The sequence below is a fragment of the Acomys minous genome (assembly GCF_964271855.1).
Source record: "Acomys minous genome assembly, chromosome: 5".
Lineage (NCBI taxonomy): Eukaryota > Metazoa > Chordata > Mammalia > Rodentia > Muridae > Acomys > Acomys minous.
Genome location: NC_140494.1, coordinates 105,720,028 through 105,730,872, shown reverse-complemented (window position 1 = coordinate 105,730,872; position 10,845 = coordinate 105,720,028). Strand labels below are relative to the sequence as shown.

At 45.3% G+C, this 10,845-nt stretch overlaps 1 protein-coding gene and 1 pseudogene across 7 annotated transcripts in view; one reads left to right on the top strand and one right to left on the bottom strand.

Moving 5' to 3' along the window:
- The first annotated feature begins 80 nt into the window (after positions 1-80).
- RNF214 (ring finger protein 214) overlaps positions 81-10,845 on the top strand; it is a 35,460-nt gene continuing 24,695 nt past the window's right edge. The window contains exons 1-5 of one of the 6 annotated variants that reach the window (XM_084782648.1): positions 145-283; positions 1,272-1,467; positions 1,786-1,899; positions 6,744-7,257; positions 8,234-8,293. In XM_084782648.1, coding sequence (XP_084638774.1) covers positions 1,793-1,899; positions 6,744-7,257; positions 8,234-8,293 — 681 coding nt within the window. In that variant the 5' untranslated portion in view covers positions 145-283; positions 1,272-1,467; positions 1,786-1,792. The other 5 variants (XM_084782649.1, XM_084782653.1, XM_084782652.1 and 2 more) reach the window with 5 other exon arrangements.
- Positions 8,311-10,318, bottom strand: LOC311597968 (copper chaperone for superoxide dismutase-like; annotated as a pseudogene). Its single transcript has one exon. The product of its transcript is annotated as a copper chaperone for superoxide dismutase-like (transcript).

Genomic DNA, 10,845 nt, shown 5'->3' with positions numbered 1-10,845 from the left:
CTTCGCTGCGTCTCAGGGTTCTCCTGCGGTGCGGTGCCCCCCCACCCCCCGCCCCGCCCCGCCCCGCCCCGCTTGCCCGGACGCTGCCTGTGTCTACCGCCAGAGGGAGCAGTCGGCGGCGGCTCGCACCCCGCAAGGCCGCTCCTCTGGCCGCCCGGGCCTCGCCCCCCCGCCCCCCAGCTGCACTCGCGCCGCCGGAAGTGGGAGGCGCCGCGCGCGGGCCGGCGCTCTCGACCCCTCCCCCAGGCTTGGCCGCCCCCTCCCCCATTCTCCGCCCGCTCAGGTGCGTCCCATCCCGCCCCCACCCCCCCCTACCCCGCCTTTGCTCCCCGGGGGGCGCGGCGCGGGAGGTGTGTGCAGGGCGGCGCGCGGGCCGGGGCGGCGGGACTAGGGGGCGCGGTGTGGGGGGAGGGGGCGGGGAGGGGGCGGTGGGTACGGGGACTGGAGTCCGGCCTGGGAGTGGGACGGGGGCGCGGGGGGAGGGCGGCTGGCAGCCGGTGACCACCGAGGGGAAAGGGTCGGAGGTGGCTCTGACCACTGCGGGCGGCCAAGCGCAGCGGTAGCCTCCTGTGAAGAGTGGCGGTGACCACCCGGCGCTGCTTCCCCCCCATTGTCCCCTTCTGCGTCGTCGCCTGGTTGATGACCGCCACCAGGTTGCGGGGTTCCTTTGGGCTTACTGGATTCTCCAGCCAGATGTGCGACCCCCGCCCCTCCAGATTTGGGCTCTAGCCGCGGCGTTTCACGTACGACCCTTGCCCTAAGGTTTTTCGTTTACCGGACATTGGTGTCCCAGACCCCCGGTTGGAGGCAATGATCTGGACCCTGTTGGAGGCAGAATGTTTGCATCTGAGGTGCAGTAATGGCGTTTCAGGGCCCATTTTTTTTTTAATCCAGGAGCTTTTTATTATGAGAGGAAACTGAGGCACTGGGCTGTGACTGCTGATTCAGCCTGATTCTGTATCTGCTTTTCCGCACAGGAATAGAGGTATTCCTGTGATGCTGTCAAAATAAAAGCAGGAATGTGAACTAATCCTACCCCACTACCTAGTTTTGTTTTGTTTTTTTTTTTCTCACCGTAGAAGGCCCAGCTTATTCTGCAGCAAAAAGGATGCTCTTAAAAATAAAAAATAAAAGCGTCTTCCTGGGTTCCCTTACTTGAGTTATAACGCAGCATCTTCCGTTTTCTCCTGGAGTAACCAAGTAGTAACCTGTTTTGCCATAATGCTAACTCGCTAGTGGGCCCTTGGCAGATAGACTATTTCTGTCTGTAGGAAAGGAATACTGACAGGGTGGAAAACAGCCCATGGAGATGGTCCAGAACGGCGTGACTTGTTCTTGGAAACACCTCACAGAAAACCTTTCACTTCAATTAATAGAGAATGCTTTGACTGCAACAGCCAAAAAGGGGATTTTTAAACATTCGTTCTGGGCCAAAAAGGTCATCTTTTATAAATGGTGGTAGATAAGGTAGGTATGTGGAGCATTTGGAAAATTCTTATCAGATTACCGTCTATTCTAAACGACTGCACTTCTGTCGAGAGAAAAATGCTTTGCGTAGACTTTTTGATAATTTTGTGTGTATGACAGATCCCATGGGTTCACTGGCTGAGACTTATAGCAGGAAGTGGCTTTTTTTTTTTATTGCCCTCCTGCAGACTATATCTTAGGTGTTTTCTCCAGGGCCTATGTTCTTGGGGTTGGGAGGGGCTGATAGAGTGGGCATTGTGCGGAGGAAGGTGTTCAGCTTTGTAACCTGTAACCTGTCATTTGTTTCTGAATGTGCAGAGTGCAGATGGCGGCCCCTGAGGTAGCTGGCCTTGGGGCCAGTGCCCCCAGTCCTTCAGAACCCTCTGCTCCCTGTGCTTCCAAGTCAGGTGATGCTCTCCCGGATGGCCTAAGGTAACGTGCAGACTCTTGAGGAGAAAGCTTTTGAGATGGGCTTCTGAATGTCAAGTCTTTTCTTTCTTGAGGCTCTAAAGACACTTCTGCAGATGCAGATTAAGTCTTTCCCCTCCCCAGGATGAGTTTTTGTTTGTTTGTTTGTTTCTGTTTTTGTTTTTTTGAGACAGTGTTTCTCTGTGTAGCCTTGACTGCCCTGAACTCCATTTGTAGACCAGGCTGGCCTCCACAGCAATATCCTTTCTCTGCCTCCCTGAATGCTGGGATCAAAGGCATGTGCCACCACATCCCGCTCAAATTAATTTTTTTTTTAAAGTAGAGACTGCTTGGTTTTTGTATGGTATCCAACATAGCAACTGATACTCGGGTAGGCATGCTAGGTTAGGACAGGCATCAACACATCATAAATGCTTATATTACCTTGACTTGTCCTACATAGACTATATGTTCATTTAAACATTCTTGTGTATCATGCTCATTTTCTTCTTTCTTTTTTCATACAAGGTCTTACTTTGTAGCTCTGGCTGGCCTAGAATTCAATATGTAGACCAGGCTCACCTTACTCAGGGCAATCCACATGCTGCTGTTTCCTGATAACTAGGATTAAAGGGATGAACCACTATGTGTGGCCACACTTATGGTTTTTTAAAATGATCATTTATTGTATGTTAATGCATGATGGAGTGGGGAGGTGTGTGTACAATTGATGTCAGAGCACAGCTTTGTGTAGTTGGTTCTTTCCTATTATATGGCCTCCAGGGATCAAACTCAGGTTACCAGGCTTGTGCTGAAAACTTTTACCTACTGAGCCATCTACTGACTTATAAGGCACTTGGTTATATAGATATATACAGATATATGTGTACAAACTATAAACAAATACAAATTACATACATATATCTGTTCATCTTGATATTTTTGTTAAAATGTTTTATTGCTTAATGTATCTACTATGCCTCTTATTAAAGTGTATTATTTGTCGGCACAGTGGCGCACACCATTAATCCTGGCTCTTAGGAGCCAGAGGTAGGCAGATTTCTAAAGCTACAAAGAGAAACTATCTCAAACAAAACAAAACAAATATTACTCTTTGTTTCTTCTATCCATATTTGTTTTTTATTATATTAGTTAATTTTTTACTTTTTTGAGACAAGAGTCTCACCATGTAGCTCTGGCTGACCTAGAACTGGCTGTGTAGACCAGGCTGACCTTGAGCTCACAGCCATCAATCTGATTCTGCCTCCCAAATGTTTAAATTCAGTGTTTGTGTGTGATATATGTGCCACAGTTTTCATGTGACAATAAGGAAAATCTGTCCAAATTGGTTGTCTTCTTTTATCGTGTGGGTCTAGGGGACTCCAAGTGAGGTGGATAAGCTTGGTAGACTAGTGCCACCACACACTTAGCCATTTCACTGGCTTCAAAACTCTTTGTTGTTAGTTTTTGAGACAGGGTCTCCTGTAGCTCAGGCTGACTTCAAACTCACTATGTAATCAACGGTAATCTTCCTATTTCCACCTCCCAACTCTGCTTTTTCCAAAGTCTTGAATCAGGAGTTGTAATTGCCTAACTTTGCCTCTTTGTAAAAATTTATTTATTTATTTATTTTATGTATATGAGTGCTTTATTTGCATGCCGGAACAGGGCATCAGATCACATTATAGATGGTTATGAACAACCATGTGGTTACCAAGAATTCAACTCAGGACCTTTAAAAGAGCAGACAGTGCTCTTAACCACTGAGACATCTCTCTAGCCCCTACCCTTGCCTCTTTATTTATTTTTTATTTTTTTGAGACAGGGTTTCTCTGATACACAGAGCCCTGGTTATCCTGGACTCTCTTTGTAGACTAGGCTGGCCTTGAACTCACAGAGATCCTCCTGCTTCTACCTCTTGAGTGCTGGGGTTATTAAAGGTATGCGTCACCACTCCCAGCTCTAACCTTGCCTTTTCAGAGTACCTGATACAGATAGTTGATCCAAATATAATGGCACATACCTATAGCACTAGCACTTCTGAGGCAGAGGAGGAAAATATAAAATTTAAGGTCATATTCAGTTACAGGAGTTCAAAGCCAGCCTGAAGTACATGTGACTCTGCCACAAAATAAATATAAACAAATGAATGAATAAAAATAAGAGATACGGTACTCGTTAGTGAATGAGTAATAAGTGAAATGTAAACCTGCCATAAACTTGGATATTTCTGCTTGTATTAATTTTCTAAATAAAAGCAGCCATGTCCTACTAGCAGTAATAATAGCAGCTAAAGGTTATTGATTGATCTCTCTGATAGGTGGATAATACTGTTTCTACTTTAGAAATGAAATAACATGTCTAGAGGCAAGCAGCTAGTAAATTGTAGAGTTTAAGATTAAGCCCAGGCACTGTATTTGCCCGGCTTATAATTAAGTTCCCTGTCCTCGCTCCACAGGTGGTTCTCAACAAGAATCACTGATTATTTGCTGGGGAGGAAAAAGACATTTTCTTATATTTTTGGTTGTGAGTCTAGCCTTTAATGGCTGAGCCATCTCTCCAGCCCAAGACATTTTCTTTAGTGGCCTTGCTCCTCTTGTGAATACATGTTCTCTTTAATTAAACTTACTGGGCCACTAAAAGAACAAATAAAACGTAGGTGGGCTGTGGTGATAACACCTTTAATCCCAGTACTTGGATGCAGGGGGAGGGAAAACAGCAAAGAAATTTGACATAGACTTTTAAAAAAAGTTTTTATTTGGGGGCTGGAGAGATAGGTCAGAGATTAAGAGCACTGGTTGTTCGAAAGAGATCTTGAGTTCAATTCCCAGCAACCACATGGTGACTCAACCATCTATAATGAGGTCTGATGCCCTCTTTTGGTGTGCAGGCATATACATAGGCAAAATACTGTATACATAATAAATAAATAAACCTTTTAAAGAAGTTAATTTATTAATTTTTTGGGGTTTTTTGAGACAGGGTTTCTCTGTGTAGCCCTGGCTGTCCTGGAACTCACTCTGTAGACCAGGCTGTCCTGGAACTCACGGAGGTTCTTTTGTCTCTGCCTCAGTACTGGGATGAAAGGCATTGAGCACCATCTCCAACTAAATTACTTATTTTTATTTTATTAAATTACTGTTTTGCCTGCATGTATGTCTGTGTGAGGATACTGGATCCAGAACTGGAGTTAGGACAGCTGTGAGCCCACATGTGCACGCTGGCACTTGAACTTGGGTCCTCTGTAAGAGCATCCAGTGCTCTTAAGCACTGAGCCATTTTTTTCAGCCCCTAATTTGACACTGACTTAACTTGTGAGTGTTGGCTGACATTGTCCGTGTGCTTTAAGGTTCTCTGGAAAGAGTGCTGCATAGACCAAGCGTGATGGTCATACCTTTAGTCTCAGCATGCAGGAGGCGGGGGTAGGTGGCTCTCAAGAGTTCAAGACCAGTCTGGTCTATTTAAATATGAGTTCTAGGCTAGTCAGGGCTACACAGTGCGACCTTGTCTCAAAATAAAGAAACAAAACCAAGTAGTATGTTGCTTCTGACTGTGGCTTAGTGAACAGTGTGTGCCTAGATGTGCAGTTGGGTTCATTCCCTAGACCTAGGGATGAAGGGGAAATTAAACATTAAATGTCTTTGACAAATGACAGAATTCTCATCTCAAGCCAGGGGGTGAGTGGTGGCTCACGCCTTTAATCACAGCAGTCAGGGAAGCAAAGGCAGGCAGATCGATGTGAGTTAAACGCCAGCCTTGTCTACAAAGCGAGCCCAGGACAACCAAGGCTACACAGAAACCCTATCTTTAAAAAAAAAAAACAAACAAAAAAACCCCAAAAAGCAAAAAGAAGAATAAAATTATACCTTGACAGCTGAATATGATAGCTTATGCCCAGCACATGGAGGCTGGCCCAGAATACTTGCCATGGTTTTTGAGGCTGGTCTAGGTTCTATACATGTGAGTACCATGGCTAGGCCAGCCAGGACTACATACCAAGATGCTGTCTCAAAGAATCCAAACAAAGGAAACTGCACTCTCAGCTACTTAAGATGGTACTTCAGTCTGACAAACTGTTGAATCAAATAGTGGTTTTGTTCAAAGATCTATTGTGATGTGTTTAAGGACAATTGTTTTGTGTGTGTGTGTGTGTGTGTGTGTGTGTGTGTGTGTATGTGTGTGTGTGGGGGGGCAAGGATAACTTTTAGGAGTTTTCTTCTTCTACTGTGAATTCAAATCATCAGGGCTTGTATGGCGGACAAGAGGTTGGAATAAAAACAATGTTTTTCAGGTGTGGTGCACACCTTTAATCCCAATGCTCCCTGGAGTTAGAGGCAGGTATATATCTTTGAGTTCAAAGCCAGTCAGTGAGACCCTGTCTTTAAAAAAACAAATATAAATGCTTATGAAATATTATGCATAACCAAGCTAGGGTATGTAACTACTGTAACTAGCATTATGCTGTGTTTTTTTCCCTATTCATCAAGTCACTTGTGCTCAGATACTTACTATAGGCCATTCATAGAACTTTTTCAAGTTCCCACCCACCAGGCTGACAAGACTACCTGTCTATGAGGTAGAAATTTTTGGATAGAAACTAGTTTGTTCTGATGGTAGAGAAGGCCTGTAGGTTCAAGTTTTGTTCTAGTGGGGGTGTTAGGGATGTGGCTCCGGGGTAGAGCATTGCCCAGCATGGGTTTGGTCCCTAGCACTGAAAAACAAAGCATCATATTTAATCTGCCAAAAGCTGAGTGGAGAGAGAAATTCCCTTTTGTGGTGCTGGGAACAGAATCCAGGGTCTGAGACGTGCTAGTTAGGTGTCATGCCACTGAGCCACAACCTCATCCCAGAACTTTTTTTTTTGATAGCCCCAAAGACTCTGCCCAGAAACAGAAGAACTCGTCTCCTGTGACGAGTGTGAGTAGCCAACCGGTAACCAAGGAAAGTAACAGAAACACGCATTTGGAACACCCAGAGCAGACTCCTGGTCCCCCAGCAGGGGATGCTGCAGCAGTGCACCAGGAAGTTTCAGGAGAAACCTTGGTAGCCACAGCCCTTTGTCTTCCTGGTAGCGGGTCTCAGTCTGACTTGAAGGACTCAACCAACCCAGCAGGAGAGGAGGGGGACCTGAGTCTCCAGGAGAACTTCCATGCAGTCACTCGGTCTCTTAAGGCAGGATGCCACTCAAAACAGCTTGCCTCCAGGAGTTGCTCTGAAGAGAAATCCTCTCCAGCCTCCACCCTAAAGGAAGGGAGCCGGGACCCGGGCTTGGATTTCCCACCTGCAGTGCCTCCCGCAAATGGGGTTGAAGGAGTCAGAGCGGATCAGGATGATGATCAGGATGGCTCTTCCTTGAAGCTTTCTCAGAACATTGCTGTACAGGTCAAGTATCAAGTCTCTGCTACTAAAATGGAATTGGGAGGGGGGCGGGTAGGAGCTGTTTCTTCTTCTGTGGTAGAGCTGCACTGTGCAGTTTTTGCTAGCAGTCGCACACTGTTTGCATCCAGTACCATGCAATGGCTTCGTTCTGCTGTTCTAGAAACAAGAAAGGCAGTTTCTAATTGTAGAGCATGCAGAAACTATTATGACCTCTGTGAAATCTCTTTGGATGAAAACTTGATTGGTGTAGCTAGATCCTTAGCATTTATACTTTATTTTTTATTTTTCGAGATAGGGCTTCTTTACGTAGCCCTAGCTGTAGTGGGATTCAGTATGTAGACCAGGTTGACCTCAAATTCACAGAGCTTTACCTGTCTCTGTCTCCCAAGTGCTAAGTTTAAAGGCATGTGCCACCACTGCCCGGCTAGCGCTACATTAGGTGTCCTTGTTGATTGTCTGGTCTGCCTTTTATTTTTTTATTTTATTTTATTTTGTTTTGTTTTGTTGTTGTTGTTTTTTCGAGACAGGGTCTCTCTATGTTAGCCTTGGCTGTCCTAGACTCACTTTGTAGGCCAGGCTGGCCTCGAACTCACAGCGATCCACCTGCCTCTGCCTCCTGAGTGCTGGGATTAAAGGCATGTGCCACCACGCCCGGATATACTGGTCTGCCTTTTAAGAAGTCCATGAATCCTGCTTTCTGCTCCCCAGTGTGCTGTGGAAAAACTAGGGATTCTGCACAGTGGATTGCAGGAGCACTTATTCTTTGAGATCCATGGCTTTCCTGTAGGCAGGTGTTGGACTGTTTTGTTGGGTAAATGAAGATTGCATTAGAGATGGTGGTGTCTGTTTGCCAGAACTGCATTGCTGCTTTGCTCTTTGTTGCTGGTTGCTGAGTAAATAACTCTATGTTAAAGTGTCTTTCTTTCTTCCTTCCTTCCTTCCTTTCTTCCTTTCTTCCTTCCTTCCTTCCTTTCCGTAGACTGACTTTAAGACAGCAGATTCAGAGGTAAACACAGACCAAGATATTGAAAAGAATCTGGTAAGTGCATATTTAAAATGCCATTGTCACATGAAGCCATTGGAGCATAGGATTTAGAAGCATTGTCATCTTGGTTGGGAAAAGTGCAAATCTTCATAAAATACCTGACAGTGGGAATGGACTGCCTCACTCAGCCTGCTACATTTTAGCAATATCTCTTATGCCAGTCTAGCTTTGAAGGGAGGATAGGATCTCTGTAGTTCTTTTTTTCTTTTCTTTCTTTTTTTTTTTTAAGATTTATTTATTCATTACATATAGTATTCTGCCTGAATGTATGCCTGCACACCAGAAGAGGACACCAGATCTCATTATAGATGTTGTGAGCTACCATGTAGTTGCTGGGAATTGAACTCAGGACCTCTGGAAGAGCAGACAGCACTCTTAACCACTGAGCCATCTTTCCAGCCTGAGCTCTGTAGTTATTGTTAGGCCTCTTACTTGGGTTTAATGGAACTTGTTTTCTATTTATTATTCTCTGCATGTGGTTTAAAATGTTATTTTTTGGTTTTGTATTTGGGGATAGGCTCTCGCTCTCCAGCTCTGGTTAGCCTTAGACTCTCAGTGTTGCCTCCTGAATACTGGGACTAGAAGCTTGCACCATCATGTTCATCACTTTTGTGTCTGACAAAGGTCTTGTGCTGTAGCCAGGCTGGCCTTGACTCACAGTAGTCCTCCATTGCATTGCTGGACTTACAGGAGCGAGCCACTATGTGTGACTTCTGCCCTGCTTGAAATAGTGTTGAGTGTAGCCTAGGCTGACCTTGTCTTCACAATGTAGGAGTGTGCCCTTTAGCCCTTGCGGTCCCTGCTTTCACCTTCCAAATGGTGTCAAGTTTTTAATGTACAACATTTTGTTTTGTTTTGAAATAGGGTCTCACCATGTAGTTTGATTAATCTGGCTAGCCTTGAACTCAGAGATTGGCCTGCCTCTGCCTCCTGATGGCTGAGATTAAAGGTGTATGCCACCACACCTAGCTTAATGCCCATTCTTAATTTTTCAAGCTTAAACCTTTCCAGATGAAACATCCCCATGTTTTTAGCAGTATATTCTTTTCTTCCTATGATATTTTCCCTCTTATCTGTGTTTCTTTTACCCTGACAGCTCCATTTTTATCAGTTAAAAAAACAAACAAACAATGTTTATTCATTAAATAATTTTTTGTTTTTGTCTTTTGAGACAGGGTTTCTCCGTGTAGCCTTGGCTGTCCTGGACTCCCTTTGTAGCCCAAGTTGGCCTCAATCTCACAGTGATCCACCTGCCTCTGCCTCCTGAGTGCTGGGATTAAAGGCACCCAGCCTGAGTTCCCTATGATCTTGAATGAGGGATGTCCTCCCCAGCCCAGGTCATCTCCCTCATCAACAACCAGACTGTGGACAATCATTTCCCACATCTTTAGCTGTTTATTTTGTATCCAGAAGGTAGCTCCGCCATCAGCATTAGCCTGGACGTTGCCCAGATCTCCCTGGTGCCCATCAGTGTCCTTAGGGCCCCATGAGATGTTCCATGCACATTAAAATGGTCCCCCCATCTGTTGCAATCTCTTGTGAGATTCCCATACTGATGGACGTGGAATCCATGCAGCCTAGCTCCAGGCCGTCAGTGGTTCCCTCAATCAGGCAGAGCTCAAAAGTCAGCTGTAGGATGAGGACCACACCCTGTATGGTGCCATGGCCCTCTGGAATGGCCACTGCTGCTCCCAGGCCCTTGAGTATAGCCTGCCTCCCTGTGTTTTCCAGGAGCGCTTGCAGAGTGGTCTGCACCAACACCATCTGGTTCTCTAACTGTACTGCCACAGTCTGGACACCTGCCACTCCTTGCAGGGCTTTGTGCACGGAGTCCACACAGCTCTGACAGGTCATCTGCACTGTAAACTCCAGGGTGCATGTAGTCCTACTGTTCCCCAAATTTGAAGCCATCCTGGATGTAGTTATCCATGTGCACCACACAACAGTTAGGGAACAGAGACCAACACAACTCAGCTTGTCCCATTCTGATTATTTTTTTAAAGGCTAATCTTCGGTGGTATGGTGGTACACACCTGTAATCTCAGCACTTGGGAGGTAGAGGCAAGATCATCAAGAGTTCAAGGCCAGTCTTGGCTGTGTAATGAGTTTGAGGCCAGCCTGGATACATAAGATGTTGTCTCAAAAAACTGGCTTTACAAACCAAATAAAATAGTCTGGGTACCCAATAAGTAGTTCACAGTATCCTGGCTTTCAGTCATTCAGTCTTACATTCTCGACTCTTTGTTAAACTTAAATGAACTTTTTAGTAATTTTGTTACAATGTTAAGCTTCTGTCACCTTATCAGTTCTTTTTCATATGTGTTGCTTACTTTTCTATTTTCTACATTGTCCTCCTTAGTTGGTTTGTTTTGTTGTTGTTTAGCTGAGGTCTCACTATGTAGCCCAAGCTGGCCTTGAGGTTGTAGTGTAACCCTGCCACTTGAGCCTCCCACCTGCTGAGGTTAGAGGTGATACTGCCAGGCTGATTGGTAGTGAGGAGGTTTTTTTTGTTTTGGAGGAAAGGTCTCATTTTACCTAGGCTGGCC